Source organism: Musa acuminata, chromosome BXJ1-8 (assembly GCF_036884655.1).
Source record: "Musa acuminata AAA Group cultivar baxijiao chromosome BXJ1-8, Cavendish_Baxijiao_AAA, whole genome shotgun sequence".
Classification (NCBI taxonomy): domain Eukaryota; kingdom Viridiplantae; phylum Streptophyta; class Magnoliopsida; order Zingiberales; family Musaceae; genus Musa; species Musa acuminata.
The window spans coordinates 32,233,759-32,254,917 of NC_088334.1; the positions used below are offsets into that span (position 1 = coordinate 32,233,759).

The following is a 21,159-nucleotide window of genomic DNA, read 5'->3' on the forward strand; positions in this document are numbered from 1 at the left end:
TTGGCGTTCTCCTTCTTTTATATTAGAAGTAATTAGTATCCAAGTCGAAGTACAAATCATATTTTATATGAGGAAAATGAGTCCCGATACTACGTGTTTTACCGATCACCAATCACACCGAGAAGTTGTGGGGCTTTCCTGAACTCTGTCAAATCATCGGACAGGTAGATCGATGGAGGAAGTAGCTAGACAAAGGCGTCGCCAAGCACTTCGTCTCCTATTTATACATGTTTGTCTCTCCCCCTCGTCGTTCTTCTTCTCCCTTCTCTCACGAGTCCCGCCCGCGCCCTTGTCGCCCAATTCCTTCGTCAATACGATCACCCGATCGTCTATTAACGCTGCGGAATGGACCGTGGATTGACCGCCAGCGAAGAGGACTTGGTGGAATACGTCTTCCATGACATCAAGGCCCGGCGAGCCGGCATCCTCAAGGCCCTCACCGCCGGTAATTCCACCTTCTTCGCCCTTATCTTCTCTCGCAGTGATGCGATCTTTACTGACTTTTGGTTCTTTTCCTGTCTCTTTCCGCTGCAGATTTTGAGGATTTCCACCAACAATGCGATCCTGGTAAGTGATTACACTGCCTCCTGCAAGTCGAGTTCTTTTACATTGCTTCGTTATAATAGAAAGTTCGAATTTTTGAAGCTCTTGCTGTTCCCTATATTTAGGCCCTTGGAGATTCTTCTATATCATCTGAACGCTGCAGGGCATTTCACTTGCTCTTGTATTCCAGTCTTATGACGTTGGTAACGCCGTTACATGTGCGGTCGATGGTAGTGGCGTTATGAAATCATTAGTTAGTAGCAATGTCGAAGGGGTTAATTGCGGGTGCAACTTAAGGGGTGATTTTTACTCGATATTCGTTGGCCCAGTGTTTAGGGTTTGATTTTGTTCGTAGCACGAATTAGCAGCAACCAATTGATCGAAGGGTCTTTCATGGCAATTCTTGATAAAATGATAAGTGGTTGATGAAGTGTGACTGGACCATCTATTGGCCAAGTAAGCTATTAAATCATCTGCACCTGTAGGTTGGGTAGTACAAAATGATTGGCACTTTTTGATGATGAAGCAAGTATTCTATGGGTCCACATGGATTTTACCATGTACAACTTAGAGGTTGTCATCTTTGATGGTTGTGTAAGCAAGGTTGGCAATACCATCCAATACGATTCGGATGGTATTTACTGGTCTGACAACTTACCAATACATGGACTAGGGCAAAGTAGATGGTATGCCTGGTATAGGGCCTGTATATGGCAATTTCTTCTTTTTGTTTTTTCAACCCATTTGCGGCATTTTTTTTCAGGCTTTTTTTAAAACACAGTTTGCACCAGCATATCGACATGGTATGGTAACAGTCCAAGCCCTGACCGGTACATGAAATTTGAGCCTTATCTATATGGAGGACAGAGGGCCTAACATATGTAGGGAAGTGGAATGCCCATAAAAAGAATGGGTGTTATAACTAAGGAGGCTTGTGTTTAAAATCAGATGGGTGGGAGAATGTGTGCATAATTGATGAGGGTATTTTTGTTAAACATCATAATATAACACCTATATTTCTAGGCTTTGATTTAGGAAGTGACTCCATCCACTTCACAGTACATTGTCTGTATGTAAACTTTGTACTGTTCTTCTGTCATAGCATTATTATAAATATATTGGATTTGTTGAGCATTTGAATGGAAGAAATTCCCAATATTGACCAAAAATTAGGTAAAAAATAGAGTGGCATGTTGAAGGAAAAATAATAGAGCAGCACATCGATGTTTAGCATAGCTATTATTGCTTCTAATCATCAGCATCACACCTTGTAGTTAGCCTCAACTATCAACACATCATTTATATTTATACTTACTATTCCATTATTTTAATTCTAGTCAGGCAATTTGCTCTATGTCAATACCAACCAACAATGGTTGGAATATATCAACAATTAAGAACACAGTAAACGGTGCTTCAGTTTTCAGCCTGATAACTACATGCAACTATTTTATGTATGCCACGAGACTACATTAATTATTGTCATGTAAATATAAACTTCGGGATTCGTAACATGCCAATGATCCATTTGGTAGTTTATTGGGTTCTGTCAATCATAGACATGAAATCTTCACTTCTTCGAGTGTTAAATCTCAACAGTATGCTTCCCTTTTTATTTTGTATTTTCTGCTTATTTGTAATTCGTACATGTTTTATAACAGAAATTTGAATTATAAGTATTTGTTATTGTTCTATCATGTCATTTCTCCTCACTTGCATCATTCATTATTTCCATGAACATAGGCTTTGTAAATTTAAGCAATTGAGTGATCGCCCTGCAAACTTATCTTATAAGATCTATCTTCTGCATCAGTAACGATCATAGTGAATTATCATTTAAACAGGAATATAAAAATAGGAAATCATAACTTTCTTTCCATTGATGCATAATTTCATAGGAGACTTGTGATATTCTTATTAATAGTTTCAAATATCATGGTATCAGTCTGTACTGTAATATCAATTTAACACTATACAGATCAGGGCCAACATGTTAGTCAAATTTGTATTTTTTCTTTGTTCGAATACTGGTTATTTTAGACTTGGACTTATTTGATTCAGTATTAGTTTATTGTTTTAATTCCTATATCTGTTTAGCATCTAGCAAACAATCACATTCAATATTTTTACCAAATTGAGATTCATATTTTCAGTGTCAATATATGGTAATTGGAACATATATTTGAAATATGGGCTCCATGGTTCTGCTTGTGATACAATTTCTAGAATATCTATTATTTAGCTACATTTTTATGTGACTGAGACCTATCGTATGCATATCTAGTAGACTGATGCATCTTTGCTGTGTATTGAGTCTTTGTTGACCTGACTTTCAAAATGCAGATCCGAAGTTTGCTGGAGAATTTGGTTTTTCTGCTTTATTATTGATTGCTGTCGTTAATCAGCTTATGTTACTTCCTATGGCTGTAGCTCTTAATCAAATTTACTTCTTGCAGCAAAGGAAAATCTGTGTCTTTATGGATTTCCTGACGAGCACTGGGAGGTTAATTTACCTGCAGATGAAGTTCCTCCAGAGATTCCAGAGCCTGTATTGGGTATTAACTTTGCAAGAGATGGAACGAACAAGAAGGACTGGTTATCTTTGGTTGCTATACACAGTGACGCATGGTTAAATGCCTTAGCATCTTATTTCGGTGGGAGGTTTCAGTTTGATAGAACACAAAGGTGAGCAAATACCACTTGACTTTCATCTACTAGTCTGATTTCTCTTTTGTTGTTATTATTGTCTATTCATTAATCTCTAATGAAGCATTTCCAAGTCTTTTATTTTTAGATACCTTTTAAGCATAGCTCCATGGGCCTGAGAATTCATTATTCTTTTCATTGTGAATTATGGGAAATATTGTACTTTATGTGATATCTCATTCAGACTATCTGGCATTTTGTTGTTTAATCACCATACTGCAAAACATGGACTGTGTAAAAAGAACTTACTGTCAGAATGAGTTTGTCCGTAGATATAACAAACCACTTGGAGATCTCTAAAATAGTCTTCCAGGAATTTAGGTTACTAACATTTCATCTTATCAAGCTATTTTCTTCCCATTCTAAAAGAATTAGAATGCAACTATAACACTTTGAAGAAGACGTTTGCTGTCAACTACTGAAAAAATTACAAAAGTAACACTGTATTTTTGGCATTAGTAAATACTTGAATGAAAATTTTGAGATACATCTTTCAGAAGGAGGATTTTGCATACATGTCTGTAGAACGAGTACCAATGTTTATTTTTTGATAATAGAATAATAGAAAGAGAAAGGGGAATGATAATGCTCGAAGATAATAGGAAAATTAGGGATAACTATCGAACTCGCTCTCAAGATGAAGACATTACACCTCTGCACATCTCGGCTGATGGAATCATTCCATCGGAAAAAACTACTGTGGTCTTGCGTCACTTGCACATAATATGAGAATATAACTCGATTCATTTCTCTAGTGATACATTACAGTGTTCTAGCCTTTTTATAGACTCAAGTATAAGAGAAAACAAGAAAAATATAAAAATATAAAAATCATAATTAAATCACATCAAATACATATTAGGAAAGATAATATTCTTAAATTGATTTGAAGAATAATGACTTTAATTTTTGTATAGATAAATCTCTAACATCTTTGGTCAAGATTTGTATTCTTTAATCAACATTTTTTATTTTTTTATATTTGGTGTTTTTTTTGTCTCGAGTAGATGTCGTCATGTAGCAACTTATGGCATATGCAGAATATCCCTAAACTAATAAAATTTATTCAAATAAAATATAAATTAAATTGCTCCTACATCATATGCTTTCGTTGCATAGGAACTTGTCCGATTGGGCATGATGATGGAACACTCCTAGGATAAAATCTTACTCCTCCACACATCTTTCACATGGATGATGAAATCATTTAATCATAAAAACAACTGCAAGTGTAAATATCAATTCATTCATCCATTTTTTTGATGATACATTATAATTTTCTAGCCTCTTTTTATAGATCAAAGTAAAAGAGGAAAAAATATAAAAGTAAGAAAAATTATAATTGCATCAAATCAAATACATGAATTGTTACTCCCTCCAAAGAAGATAATTTTCTTGAATTGATTTGAAGAATAATCTTTCTCTTTTGTGATATTTACTTCTTTACTTATAGAGATGAATCTTTAATCAAGATTTCTAAACTTCAATCAATATTTCTTTCATTTTTTGTATTTATTTCTTTTTCTTTCCATTTGGTAGATGCTGTTGTGTGGCAACTTATGATGTATGCAAAATATCCTTAAACTAATCAAATTTATTCAATCAAAATATAAACTAAATTACTCTTGAATCATGTCCCTTCATGCTATTGTGGACTTGGCGTTGTCAAACTTATCTATGTAGCATTCCTTCATGGCAGACTAGTTAGACTACTTGAATGATCACAACAGCAGAGTCCTTGGTGGCTCACAAATGACATAATTTGGTAGATCAAAAAAAGTACACAAAACCAAGGTCAATCGTCTTGTGCAGACTGACGATGCTAGTCTTGGCTCGAATTGGTACATTTTGGTTTTCGAAAAATGGGCCAGAAAATGGATGAAAAATCAAAATTCCTTTTTAAACCCTTTTTATCCTAATTTAATATAATTTTAATTTAATTTTAATAAGAATAAAATGAAAATGAGTCATAAATGGTCAGTAATTATATATTTTTACCTTAATTACCCCAAATTGACCCAAAAAATTAAGATGATGGACTTAATTGAGCCTAGATTTTAGAGAGAGACACTAATCACCCTAGTTAGACCTAACTATCCCAAAGCCCTAAGGAAAGATAATGACCTTAGTTATACCAAACTAGGTGTGTTTAGGCAAAATTAGCTCTAATTTGTGCTAAAAATATGATAATGGACCTATTTAAGCCTAATATTAATAGAAATACAATAATCAACTATAGTTATTCATAATAAGACACTAATAAAGGTTTTAAATCATGTACCGTACGGGTGTACCGAGCTTTGCTCGATATGGTACAGTATCAGCATACCATACCGTATAGGTTAAAATCGACCTGTACAAGTACCGATTCTTTCATTAAAGCTTGAGCTTGGTCAATCTTGCAAACCAAATAACATGATTTGGTTCATCATCTAAACTTGGATCGGCTCTCGCTTGGTCAGTGCACTGGTTCCACTCGTGAACTGGTTTGTCTCACATGTGAGTACGAACTACCACATGCAGGAACTAAGGTTGGCGACGGCTATATTTCATCTCAAATCTGCCCTCCTCCCCATGTCAACGCTGCTCCCTTGGTTGCATATGTTGCCTCCTGTACGCCTCGTAGATGCAAAACCACTCTTCGATTCTTCTTGGTTTAGTGATTTATTGTGGTTTGTGGTATCTTCATGTGGTTAGCATTGTTCCTTTTGCCTCAACATTTCTGTTTATTGGCTCGTGGAAAGATTTCATGCTATGATTTGATTACTTTGACGTTTTGTAGCTGTTCCTGTTGTTCTTTTCGAAGTGGAAATTCTAAACGTTGTATCTTTTGATTGAGTTGTGTTGCAATTTTCGTTCTTTTTACCCTGTTGGCATTGCTCCCCCTTGGTCACATTTGTTGCCTTTGGTAGGTAACGATCGAAATCGATTGGTACCACCCAGTACAAGCCGGTAACGATTGAAATTGATCGATACTGCCTAGTATAGGTGGGTAACAGTTGAAATTTTGACCGTTACCACTCGATACGAGGCCAAAAACTTGATACAACCCAGTAGCGGGTGGTTCGCATGTCGGCCTGCTGGCGGATTGGTATGTACTGCCCGTATTGGACGGTATGGTACAAAATTAAAAACATTAGTGATAAGGATGTAATTATATCAAAAGATAACTAAAGTGTTGGAAAAAAATAAATACCTTTAATTTAATTGAAGAGATCTTCCACCAAATGATGCATTTGAATCCCTCTAATTGAAGCTTTTGAAGTTTTTGACGAGCTCGAATCACTGATTAAGATTTTTAATTGAGAAAGAGAGTGAGAGAGAGTGAGCAATTAGAATGTTTTATCGAGAAAGAGAGTGAGAAAGAGTGTGAGTGACTGAGGGGAAGGAAGGGCTTATAAAAGAAGGGTACCAGCCTAAAAAGATTTACCGTTTGACCACAATTGAATTGACACTTGAACTAGTACCGTTATAGGTCGATGATGATCGAGTATTGGCCTTACCAGATGATTAAGAATACCCATGAACTAGTATGTACTGAGCAGTATACCCTCCTCTTCCTGCATACCGCCTAAAATGAGCTGGTCCGCATACCAGTCGTCGGGCGGATCAGTATCGTGTGTACCATCCGTTTCATACTATATTGCATCCAGTGATACAACAGTCATTGCACAAAACTGCACTAAAAATAAAGGAACTTTATTAACAAATGAAATTTTTGCAACCTGATAAAGTATTGCAAGGATCTCGAGAGTAGAAAATGAAACAATTTCATTCATAAAATCCACACATTCTAACTTGTTGGCTTGATCATCAACCCATACTGCTTAGGTACATTTGAGAGGAGTATCCCTCATGTACTCTTTGGGGTTTTCCAAAGGCTAAGATGGCTAACAAATTATTACTCATAATTATAGGTATGCCATCGGTCAAATCCTATCTTCTGACATGTGAAAACTCTCTCACAGCACGGTAAAACTTTTTTATTACGACGCTACCCGGTAAACACTATACAGAACTGTTTATAAAATTATCAACCATTAGTGACTATGACAAACAAAAGCCATTATATTTGACAGCCCAATAGTACATAACATCCTTCCCACTTGATTGCCTTTTGTCATCATCATTGAAGCCTTACTATGTGCTGCAACTTGTTCTTCCTTTCGGTTTAACTCATATATCAAGTACTCCAATTCTGTAACTCTGCTGGTAAGGATGCAAATTTGATCTGCCGAAATTGATTTAACTCATGTTCAGCATAAGTTGTGAGATTTGGCTGAATTGGTATCCTTTGGTAAGGATTTTATGGATCGGCATGATAGGGTTAGAGACAACTTTTATGAAACACTGGATAGATCTTTAGGCACATTAGGAGTTGCACTCTTATCCTTTCACATGCAGCTTGAGTGATGTTGGGTTGGAGTCTCATCAGTGCAAAGTCATCTATCTCAAAGTTTTTGAGGCCACTCTAAATCAATTTATTTCTTTATCTTGTTAGTTACTTTCTCCAAGTATGCCTGGAGAAGAAAAGTGTCAGTTTTGAGAGAAGTGTAATCTATAGGGATTCAGTTGATCAGTTTTGAGAGAACAAGGAGGTCTTGCTTTCTTTGCAACTTGAGATCTTTCTTCCTTGTACTATTTGGTTCTAGTTGAGAAAACAAGATCTTTCTTTGCAACTTGAGATCTTTCTCAAGTGTTGCTTCTAAATAATGTTGGATAATAGATAATTTCTGAACTTCATGTAGCTGTATTTGAATTGTTCTGTATCTTTTTATACTGCATTAATTTGTAATTTGTTGTAAAAAACATAATATTGTCACACAAAGAAGGCTAGACATATTTATTTCTGAAATTAGCTATGTCTTTGTGATAATCTGCTTTTTTTATTTTGTTAATAGATTGACTTCACTACAACTGTTTCTGCTATAGTTTCTTGATAACTTGTTATGTCTCTATATTATACCCGTTCTAAGCGATGTAGTTCATGTTGATGGTGTTTTTATTCTTTATTCATATGAAAATCAAGTACTTTCTGATTCTTGTATAATTTAGTTCAAAATTTTTCTTCCGAAAACCTATGAAGCACCGACATGTGGTTTTTGGGGACATACCTGTGTCGGAGACGGATATGTCCCCAACACAGCTGGACATGTGTCCTCAGGCCCTCGGCGACCTCGCTGTCATCCGACAGACCCTTCTTCCTCACCTTCTGCTGCTGTTTCGCAAGGTATCAGGCTGACCCGTCGTTCGCAGTTCGCCCACTTCTATTGTACTGAACCCTATGTGGTCCTCTCTTTCTGCTTCCCAGGACCCGGATTTCTGGTTTCTGGTTCGATCTTTGGGTTTGGTCTCAGATTTCCGACCCTTCTCCTTTTCGAGTCTTGATTTGTCAGGGTTTTTTCTCAAGTGCTCTTGGTCATCCTGGAATTTGAAGCACGAAAGTAACACCACCTGGTTTGAGACTGGGTGTCACTTGCTTTGGCTTTCCCTGTGTGAATTCATGTGCATGGAAGAACGAAGATAGTCTCGATTTCTTTCATAAGAATAAGTCTTCCAGTTCAACCGTCAAAAATCATAGGTATGGCTCACAGAGGATGGTTCTAGGTTTGAAAAGCAAGTTGATTAGGGTCTGTTCCTCTCATAAGTAAGAAGTTAGGACACACACAGATTCTTTGCTTTCATGATTGTGGTTTAACTATTGTCCAAGCTTTCTGCTTTCTGCTTTCTGCAGATTCTTTGATTGTGGTTTAACTATTGCCAAGCTCTTCGCTTTCTGCAGATTCTTAACTAAAACAAGATTCTGGTTTATTTTTCACACACAGATGAATGCCTAAAAGTTTTGTGGATTCTGTTCCACACTAGTGTCTTTGTATATTGGTACCAATGTTATCTGACTTCTTATTAACATACTAAGCTACCTAAAGAACTGTAGTCTTATTCAGAGTTCCACTACAATTTAAAACATTCTTCAGATTTTATGAGCATATATTTCGAGTTTGTGTTTTTTGGTTATCAAGAAACCACATACCATGTTCTTTTCTTGATGTTATATGTTACATATGTTATAGATCATTTCCTTGTCCAATTTTCCTGAGCTCATATTATATGATTTGGTTTCTGAACCTTTCTGTCATGTTCTTTTATTATTTTGTTTTTGTGTTCTGGAAATGTAAGTCTTGAACTTTAGATTTACAAAATCCAGTTTGGTTCATAATGAGGATTACTACTTGTTAGTACTATAAAACTCATGTTAATCCTAATTTTTTTAAAAATGGTGTGTCGTCATATCCGTGTCGTATTGTGTCATGTCTCATGTTCGAGTCTATGCTTTTTAGTCGAAAACTATGGGCACCTTAATAATGGTTTTTAATCAACATATTAGTTATTTTTAGACCCTTACTCTCTTTGATCTATTGTGATAGTTTTCTCTCCTCTCTCTTCTCACCATTTAATTTCAACAGTACAATTGTCTTGATTTTATAATCAAGTGAACCTTTCTCTTAGTTATATGTGATTTTCAGCTACAAAAGAAACTTGATTGATTTTCTGCATTGCAGGAAACACCTCTCAGTTATGATAGCTGATCTTCCTACCTTATGTGAAGTAGTAAGTGAAATGAATCTACAGAGGGTCTCTGGTTCTAAACACAGCAGTAATAAATCGAAGTCAAATTCCAAATTGGTAAGTGGAATCTTAGATGCTTTCTACTTGAAAAGTACCATTTTACTTGTTCAGTTGTGATTCAAATAGGAAATTATGCTGTCACACAGAAATGGCAGGGGATGCATGATATCTTTTACTGCTTTTTATTCAAGATAATGACCTGCATTTCCCATTGAATTTAACTTAATAGTTATAGAATATAATGGGGCTTTTTATTTACTTTTCAGAAATTAACAACTATTTTTGGCAAGATTCATTGTATCGATCCATACTAGCATACCAACCATGTATGGATGTATGGTACATATCGAGGCGTACCGACAGTATGCCAAAAATCATCGAAAATGGCTCCAAAAATATCTAAAAAAAAAAAGAAGTTAGATTATGATTTTAAAGTTAAAAATAAATATAAATTTAATATAATTTTAACAAAAATAATCTAAATTAGGAAAGAATAGTGACATATCTTTTTTCGAACTTTGAGGAATAGCTTTTTTGTACGTTCTGGACTATCCTTCCGTTAATATTGAATTATATACAAAGAAATGATTTCGTCGACCGACTTGATACTTTCCAACTATATAGTTGATGCTACTGTCTTTCTCTTTGCCTTTGCCTTTGTACGTTGGGCGGACAACTATAACAGTTGGGTGTTTCTAGTTACTCGAGTAGTTTGACTTGATGTTTTTCATCTCCTTCCACTACGTTCTAATCGAGGGGAATCTTCCTCTTGCTGGGGATGTGCTTCCTCTTCTTCTATTGCCTTGGTAATAAAACATAAAGGACATCGAGGATATCCCACCTCATCAAGTAGAGGATCTTCTTGGTTCTCCATTACTTCTACTCGCTCTAACATTGACTTTGAATCTTCGTTGTAGAATTGGAGGCCGATGGGATCAATCTCTATTTGCTTTGGCTCCTTGTCTAACTCAGCACATTGTAACCTTAGCCACATATTATAATTGACATATACCAGTATCTCCAACTGTTTATACGATAGTCTGTTACGGACCTTCGTGTGAATCAATGCGAATGTTGACCAATTACGATCGCAACCACTAGATGTCGTCATCTGCGAAAGTATACGGATGATAACCTTCCTTAAATTTGGTGTGTCCCCTCCAAATTATAGCCACCAATCGATTGTAAAAGGATATAAATAGGGCTTTATTAGCATAACAAATAGTTAATATCAAATATAGTTTATAATCAATATATGTGTAACTTTTCGTCACTAGGATCTATATTGTATTGACACGATATACCTACAACGTCGGAGAATGAATCAATTATTTCCTGAAATAATTAGCCCTTTATAATAGCATCGATAGTGTTTGACAAAAGTCGATATATTATATTTTTTAGTGTCGATAATAAATTTGATCTCGTTCTAAGACTATATCGAAATTTGATTGGATTTAGATAATACGCTGTAAGACAAATAATTTTGTTAGTAAGAATTTTTAAATATTGAAAAATTATAAATTTCTTTACATTGAATATGAATTTACTTATATTATGGATATCTTGGTCCATATGAACTTCAGTCCTACGATCGATGATTTGTAAGTATTGCTCAAGTTTAAAATCATCTTTGAATGCTTTCTTGACCTCCTCTTTTACTGTAGTTAGTGTATATCTAAGATAAGGCACTTAGAGATCCTTGTCCATATCGACTTTACGGAAGATAACGTAAGGTGGTTTTACTCTTGTTATGATTTCTTTCATGGCATCCTAAAACCTAGAAGAAAGAATAGTCTTTTTTATTTTTTTTCCATCGGTCGATCTCGAATATCTGGAATTAGACCATTCCTTTGTGGTGACCATTACCTTGAAGCCTTGCCTCTTTTACTGTATTGACTTTAAGACAATAAAATTTGTAGTAAACTGAGTAACTCTAAGTTTGAGTATCTCACTATATATATACTTTTGCATTAAAGTGTAGATTAAATGATGATTATATATAAACTTTGTGATCGACTATGCTTGAGTTACATACTTGCTGACTGATGGTAGCTCATCAAAATCCTTCAGCATTAAATCCATGCAATAAGTTGCACATAGAGTTCAAAATAATGTTTTCCTTGTTTCCATCAATTGTAAACCACCATTCTTGAAATTGGCCCCATTGTCGGTGACTATCTGGACAATGTACTATGGTCTGATTTCCTCTACTGCAATGTTCATTAGGTTTTTAATATATTTTACATCTTGAATCGTGTTGGAAGCATTAACTAACTTATGAAAAACCATTCGTTTGTTGCAATAAACAAGAAAATTGATGATACTCATTCTTGTTGGTCCTGTCCAACTGTCACACATTAGTGTCATCTCATATTCATCCCATTGTCTCTTAAAGGATTTGATCCAATCCTTCAGTTCTGTCACCTTATCTAAATATATGTTGTGGTTCTCCTTTGGTGTTGGAGGTTGGATCCTTGTGCTAAACTTTTGAATAGAAGAGATCATGCTCTGACCTTGGGTTGTGTTTTTTGGAATCATGTGGAAGTTGAACCGTTTTACAATTGCCTTTCCAATATCCCATTTCTTTTCTTTTTAATATGCATCGTTGGTCCGTGTCTGCTTCATTGTTTGTGGAGGACAGGCTTGCGGATCAATATCAGTAATATCTGGTGTTGACCTCCTGCCAAGTCCTCTCACAAAACCACGAATTCCACCCTGCCTCATGCTCCCAATTTGACTTAATTGAGGGGCAGTTGGTTGTCTTATGTCGACCGACCTCTGGATTCCTTGTGACACAGGCCCATTGCCACTGCCACGCTCTCATTGTGGGTCAAGGTAATGATGCCTCATTGCTTCCTCATACATGTGTAGGTGCTCCAATGATACACGAATACCAACTCTAAGATTCGGGTCGATTTCATCGTCGTGACCCTCATATTCCTCATAAACCGGCTCCTACGTAGCCCTATAGTGTTCTTCCTTAGCTTTTGCCTTCTTTTTCATTGTATCTTCCCTTGCTTGTTGTAACTTGTCTTGAAAGGATTTACGAACCTCCGTCGGAACCTTATTGCATTTTGTAATATTGGATACTCGTCGACCAAATGCATCTTCACCCCGGTAATTTCTCCACCCTTGTCGATGTAGTTACAATAAATGCATTGTTAATGATGATGGTTCTTGTCTATCTTTCGGGCATGATTCTAAGCGTCATCATGTGCTTGTTTATTTGGTGTCATGTTCCTATCAAAATTGAATCAAATAAGCAAGATGTGATTAGCTCTAATTTAAAATAACAAGATGCGATTATACGGAATGAACCGTTGTCACTATAAATATGTCAATCAACATATTCGACATTAAATATGAATTAACTCAATATCATTAAAATTTTCATTAAATACACTAATCACAATAATAAAAAAAACTTAATTAAACCCTAATTAGCTCTAATTTACCACTATAAGTATGTTAAACACCCAAAGAAGCATTAAATACGTATATTTGATCCAATATATGTTAAATTATGATTAAATTATTATTAAATATATTAATCACATAATTAACATAGTTATCCCTTAATTATTCCTCTTTCATCATTATAAGCATGTCAAACACTCTAATAGTTATTAAAGACATTTAATTGATCCAATGGGTCAAATTTCAAAATCATCATAATTAAATACACTAATTACAGTATTAACATAGTTAATTAATCCTTAATTAGTCCTCTTGCACCATGTCAAACATCCTAATAGGTATTAAAGATATTGAATTGATCAAATTTTGATTAAATTATCATTAAAACCACTAATCACAATATTAAAAATCTTAATTAAAACTTAATTACACTTATTATACTATCACAAACATATAAATCATCTTAATATACATGAAAAACAAAGATTTGACCCATTAAGTGTCTAATTTTTAAAAAATAACATTAAACACACTAATCATAACATTAATGACCTTAATTACTTCTTAATTAATACTATTCTACCATCAAAAATATCAAACTACATATTAGACATTAGGTTATTAACCACATAATAGCCTTAATCATTTCAAAAACCAATAAAAATCTAGAAAGAGAATATATACCTCTTGATTAGAGTGTTCTTCCTCTTAATCCTCCCAAATTAGTCTTTCAAATTTGATTCAATCCACAAATCGTCATTTTATTGAGTTTAGGAGAGTGAAAATATAAGAATAAGAGAGAGATGCGAGTGAGAAAGAGTTTGAGAGAGTGAAATGAGTTAAAAGGGTGGAAAAGGGTTTAAAAACCCTTTCTAATGGTTCAAATGATCAATTTGACCGTTTAAAATAGGGCAATCTCAGCCCTCGATCGATAATGGTTGAAATTTGATCGTTACTGACTTGTACCGGTTGATAATGATCGGATTTCGACTGTTACCGACTGATGTAGACCCCGTATCGGATGATATGGGATCATGTAATAGTACCACCTGGTATAGAGCGATATGCATATGGGTCCCTTGTCGGACTATTACATACTGCCCATATCGGGCAGTATGTTTCGATACAGCAAACCATGGTTTCAAGTAACTGTGTTTGATAGCTTTCATCAAATTTTAGCAATAATTTCAGGCAACTGTGCTTGATTACTTCCATCTAATTTTAGTGTTGCAAATTTGTAGAATTGCTCTTATTTTTGCAGCAAAGTAGAACGGAAAGCAATATTTAGTATCAGTTGAGTAAAGAAAAAAGAAGTTTACATGACTTAGGAGACATTAGGTTTTTTTTTGTCCAACACCTGCATGGATTTGTTATTCAAAAAAAAAAAAAAAGAAAGAGAATTGATCTGCTGATAGGAAAGACACCACCTCTTGTTTAAGCTTGTTATTATTGGTTTCCTGTATGCTTTCTTTTCTATCATTCCTTAAACCCCTAAAAAATGACTTTTTATTGAATCTGTCTCACTGTGGTTCAATCTTTCTTGCCCACAACTGTTTCATTACATTAAGCAGCAGCAACATCCCCTGGGCTCCTGAAGTAAAATTGGTGCTCAACAAAACCCTTTTTACTTGAATGGCAAGTCTCTTAATGCAAGCAAATATCATGTTTCTGTTAGGATTAGAGACATTTTGTTACTTGGATTGTGCTGTTTGATACCAAGAAGTGGACATTCGAATGTAAATTAGCAACACAGTCAGTTTACCTGTTTAAGATCTCACAATATATTAAAATCAGCCATTTATTCATTGGGGGTGATGACAGAGGGCATCATCAGAGCATCAGGCCAAGAAATCAAAATCAAAGCATATCAAGGAAGAGGTTGAAGACCTAAATGGCAACGACAACAATGACGACGAGGACAAACATCTTTGTGCCTCATGTGGAGGGAACGACTCTGTAGGAGATTACTTCTGGATCTGCTGTGATGCTTGTGAGAAGTGGTACCATGGGAAGTGTGTGCGGGTCACCCCCGCAAAGGCTAAGCACATCAAGGACTACTGTTGTCCGAGGTGCAGCCACAGCAAGAGGAGGCGCATCTCAAAAGGCCACATCTGCCAAAAGCCTCTTTGAGGTATTTGTCTCTCTTGGTTGGCATCATGGTAACCATGCCAGAGTTCGTTTACGACTTACTGCAGGCACCAGGCGTTTCCCTTTTGCACGGGTTCACTCTGGAAACTTGTAGCACAGTTGGTTCTTAGTTTTAGTGAAGGTGACTCTTAATTATAGGGCAAATTTTTCTTTGATCGTGTACAGGTGTTCTAATTCATTATGTCCAACATGATTATATAGTTATTTGGAATCCTTTCCTCTTGAGATTTGAAATCTGTATGTTTGACATATCTGAGATATGGAAGGAAACAAGTATATTGAATCTAAAGGGAATAATATGGTGAGTTAGATTCGTGAATTAGACTTTGTTTCTACCATGTCGTAATATGTTATTTATTGAATTTTATAGCATTTTTGACGTAATTATAACATATATTTGCATATATAAATTTGAGATGAAACACATTATTGGATATGACTTTTAATTTTAATTTTTATAATCTTGACGGCATAGAATCAAATGCTGATAACATTATTCTTTCGGAACAATGAATGCAGTATAATTTCTTGACCGGAGTGAGAAAACAGGAATATGCAATCCAAGTGCGAAAAGCAACAAACCACCGTGAAAGAACAATTTGCAGTAGCCACACTATTTCTATTTCTAAGAACGCATGACATGCTGATTCCATCTTAGCACCACCGTCTTCTCCCCGTTCAAATATCCAATACTGAAGAAACCATGTAAGGAGATCACACCACTGCCATCCTCGGCGTCAACGTTATTGGTTGCTTGACATCGTTGGATGTACGGTGACCAGAAAAAAAAATTGTAGTCGAACGATGAATGTTATAGACAAAGGAAAACAAAACTTCCGTCTTATAGAATATGATGAAATTATTAACATCACTCAACATTATAAATATAAACTTTTATCCAAACTAAATAATATGTGATAATATTTAAGGAGTTAAAAATGTGAATAAGTAATTCAATTGCTGAAGTAAGAATTTTGACAGGGTCATCCAAAATTGAACGGTTCAAAATCATATCACTAGCAATAGAGACTTGTTACGTTTGATGATAATTTGAACCATCGGCATGCATTCGACATGGTAACACATTGTTAGATGTGTGAAAAATATCGCATTCGACAATGAAAATTTTAGATAATATATCAAATAAAACATAACGGAATTCTTTTATTTTTGATATAATTTTGAGTATGAAGTAGATGGCCAACTTGATCATATATTAATGACCAGCCCAATATATTATTAATGGAATTTATCAGCTTATTCTAGAAATTGGACGTTATTTATATTTATCTCAAACTCTTTTTGTATCTATTGTTTGATCATATTTAGATTTAGTTTCATTATCAAAACTTGATAAAATGAGATTTTTTCAGGTTTGATCATAGACTTTTTAATTAATTAAAATATCCAATTCTAGAATCCTATATATATATATATATATATATATATATATATATATATATAATCTTGATGGAGATATTATTGACTTTGTATCATATTATTGATATTAAATATAGTTTAGTAAATGAGTAGTTCTACTTTCTTGCAGCATAAATGTTTAGATCATATATACAAGTAATGAATAGAGAACAATATCCTTTCTAATTTGGATTTTACTAATCTAAGAGTGTTTTTTTTCTTTTGAAAGAAAAAAGAGTATATTCATTTAAGGTTTAGATATAAAGGATTAACTTACGTGTCATTTGCAGAAAAACAAAAACAAAGAAGAGTGAGATCTACCTAAAAGAGCCTTACATTGTTAGAGGATTTAGAGATGTGAGTGATCTTAACCATTTTGAATACATATACATATATATATACATATATATACACATATATGTATATATATGTATATATATGTATATATATATATATGTATATACATATATGTATATATGTATGTATATATATATATATACATATATTTATATATATGCATATATATGTATACATGTATATATATACATATATACATATATATATATATAAATACATATATACATATACACATATATATATATATACATATATATATATATATATATATATATATATATGTATATATATGTACATATGTATATGTATATATATGTACATATGTATATATATATATATATATATATATATATATATATATATGTATGTATGTATGTATGTATGTATGTATGTATGTATGTATACATACATACATACATATATATATATATATACATATGTACATATATATATATATATATATATATATATATATATATATATATATATATATGTACATATATATACATATGTACATATATATATATATACATATGTACATATATATATACATATGTACATATATATATATATATATATATATATATATATATATATATATATACATACATATATATATATATATACATATACATATGTACATATATATACATATATATATATACATATGTACATATATATATACATATGTACATATATATATATATATATACATATATACATACATATATATATATATACATATATATATATATATATATATACATATACATATGTACATATATATGTATATATATATATACATATACATATGTACATATATATGTATATATATATATACATATACATATGTACATATATATGTATATATATATATACATATAGTGCCTAGACACAGTCTTCCAAGTGGTGATACTGTCAGACTGGGTGATGGTACCGCCCAGTGTTAGTGCTGAAAGCGGTGGTATCACTTGGACCCGGGAAACCCAAGATGAGACCTTTTTAGGCTCCAAGTTTGAATCAACTTGAAGTCAATAAATACTCCTCTCATCCCTGGTTAAACAACAAAAGAATTGAGAGTGAAAAAGAAAGAAATGCTACTGTAATCTTATGTGAACTCCTCTCCTTCTTCTAAGTGTTAGAATAGTTTGAGAGGGGAGTAAGTAGGGGTGTAAGGGTTATCTCCTAAACCCGGTAAAAAGAGAAAGAGTTGTAAAAGGTGGTTGGTCTTTGCCTATTGAAGAAATATCGATAGTGGATGCTGGTGGCCTTGATGGAGGAGAAATCGGGAGTGGATGTAGGTCACGATGACCAAACCACTATAAACTCGGTTTGCATTTATTTTGAGCAATTTACTTTTATACCAAACTACCTCTCCTCATTACTGTGCTTTTACTACGCCTATAATCGCATACACTTTCAAGTTAAAATCTTCCGAGATTGGTTTTAATCGTACGAAAGAGATTTTTCAAAACTGACATTTTTACCACTGTATTAATTCACCCCCTCTCTTAGTGCTGACTCGTTCCTAACAGATGGTATCAGAGCTACGTTTGTTTCTTATTTGGTTTACACCTAAGAGAAATGGCTCTTTTCGGCTTTCAAGAGGGTCACTCTCTCATTCGTCCTCCCTTGTTCATTGGGACGGACTACACATATTGGAAAAATCGAATGAGCATTTTCTTGCTTTCTTTGGATTTAAATTTATGGAATATTATCCAAAGTGGTTTTGGAAGGTCTTCTCCTCCAATGAACCATTGGAATGATTTGGAGAAGATGACTTTTTCTGTAAATGCTAGAGCTATGAATACTCTATTTTGCGCCTTGGACAAAAATGAATTCAATCGGGTTTCTACTTGGGAAATGGCTTTTGACATTTGGCATATTCTTGAAATCACACATGAAGGCACTAGCAAAGTTAAAGATTCAAAAATCAACTTTTTGATGCATGATTTTGAATTGTTTCGTATAAAACAAAGCGAAACTATTGGAGACATATACACCTGTTTTACGGATGTCGTCAATGGTTTAAAAGCACTTGGTAAAAGTTTTTTGGATTTTAAACTTGTAAATAAAATTTTATATTCTCTTCATAAGAATTGGGATTCAAAAGTAACTATCATACAAGAGGCAAAAGACTTAAACAAGTTTCCACTCGAAGAACTTATCGGGTCTTTAATGACCTATGAAATGAATTGTATGGTACAAAACGAGCATGAGAATAACCTTCCAAAGAACAAGAATGCTTTGGGACTTAGAACTATTGAAGACCACTCGAGCATAAACTCAAGTGATGGTAAACTTAAACTCCTCACTATGAAATTTTAAAAGGTTCATGAAACAAGAATTAAAGAACAAAAATAAACTTAAAAAGAATACAACTACTTGCTATAAACGCAAGAAAAAGGAAACACTTTGGGATGAATCGAGCTCATCGAAAAATGAGGAGAAAATCAATAAAGGCGAGGTGGTAAACTACGCCTTAACGGCTTTCGACGACGAGGTAATCAAAATCCCCTTAGTTTATTTCAAAATTACATGATGCTTTTCATGAGTTATTTTTTATTTAGTTTAGAAAAATTATTTTTCTTAAAAATTATATGTTTAATAATGTAATAAAAATATAAAAAAAAATTGGGGATCATGCTTTTCTTTTTCTAGCTAATTTTGAAAATGATAATGAAACTTGCATGCTTTATAATAAAGGAACAAAATGTTAGACTTAAATCTAATGCTTAAGATAAATCCTATGTATGTTTTTAAGAAGCATTAATGTATATCATATTGATTTCTGTATTGTTTCTCGATTTTGATTGAAGATGCTCCATGATTAATGGAATCATGTTTGATTTGAAATAATGCATAATGATCATGCTTAATAAGTTTATATTTCAAAATTATGCATGATGATTTTTGGATAATTTATGGTTTATTGATCTTGATGATTTCAATGATGAGATTTACTCTTTCGATTTTAAACCATGATAGATGGTTTTCATACGAAAAAATTAAGTATACTTATATGAAATCAATCACTTAAATTGAAACAACTAAAATGAGAAAAATATTTTTTTTAATTTCTTTTTCTCTATCTTATTGATTTTGATGAATCTATTTGTATCATTTTTATGAATCTCTTAAAAGTAACTTTGTTGATTTAACAAGTTGAATGATTTGAAGATAAATGATGATTTTTCTTTTGATTATAACTTGTGATATTTTATTATATGAATCATCATCTTGATTTCTCGATATTTGATACATGAGATTTCTCTATGAATCAAGATCTTGTTTTTGAACTCTTATGTTTCTTCTTACCATATTTCAAAAAGAAGATATTAATGAATCTATCTATGTTTCTTTTTGAATCTATTGAAAATGATTTTGATTTGACAATTTGAATTTGAATGAGTTTTATCCAAATCATAATCTTGATTTCTTAGAATTACTTGAGATTTTTTTTAAATCAATATCTCTTCTTTGTACTCCTAAGATTTTTTTTTTTTTGATATTTTCTTAAGGGGAGATTGTCTATATGAATCTTGAGAATTCTCATTCATGATAGGATATAAAGTAATTTGACATTTTGATACTGTCATGATTTGAAATATGTATGATTTGGAATGATGCATGCAATACTATGATTTGTTGCTAAAATGATGTATCATGAATGTTTGAGTATCATGTATGATATGTCCATAGTGATGATTTATTTTTAGTATCATACATGAAGTAATGATGAAATGTAAGGTTTGAAATTGTGCTTGTTTTAATTTGAAACTATAATGATGTACAAATATATTGAAATAAGATTGATACTTTACTTTTGTCATTATTTGAAAATTATTGTAAAGGAAAAAGAATTACAAAATTAATTTCTTCCATTTTTTTTTTGACAATGACAAAGGGGGAAAAAGAACTAGTTATGCTTGTTCTAAA

At 33.2% G+C, this 21,159-nt stretch overlaps 1 protein-coding gene across 1 annotated transcript; it reads left to right on the forward strand.

Annotated features, from left to right (window-relative positions):
• Positions 1 to 271: 271 nt before the first annotated feature.
• Positions 272 to 15,763, forward strand: LOC135587722 (PHD finger protein ALFIN-LIKE 3-like). The gene is made up of 5 exons (XM_065079430.1): positions 272 to 445; positions 535 to 567; positions 3,000 to 3,228; positions 9,810 to 9,933; positions 15,118 to 15,763. Exons 1-5 carry the CDS (start codon positions 346 to 348, stop codon positions 15,424 to 15,426), a joined length of 795 nt encoding a protein of 264 aa, XP_064935502.1. The 5' UTR covers positions 272 to 345; the 3' UTR covers positions 15,427 to 15,763.
• Positions 15,764 to 21,159: the final 5,396 nt, after the last annotated feature.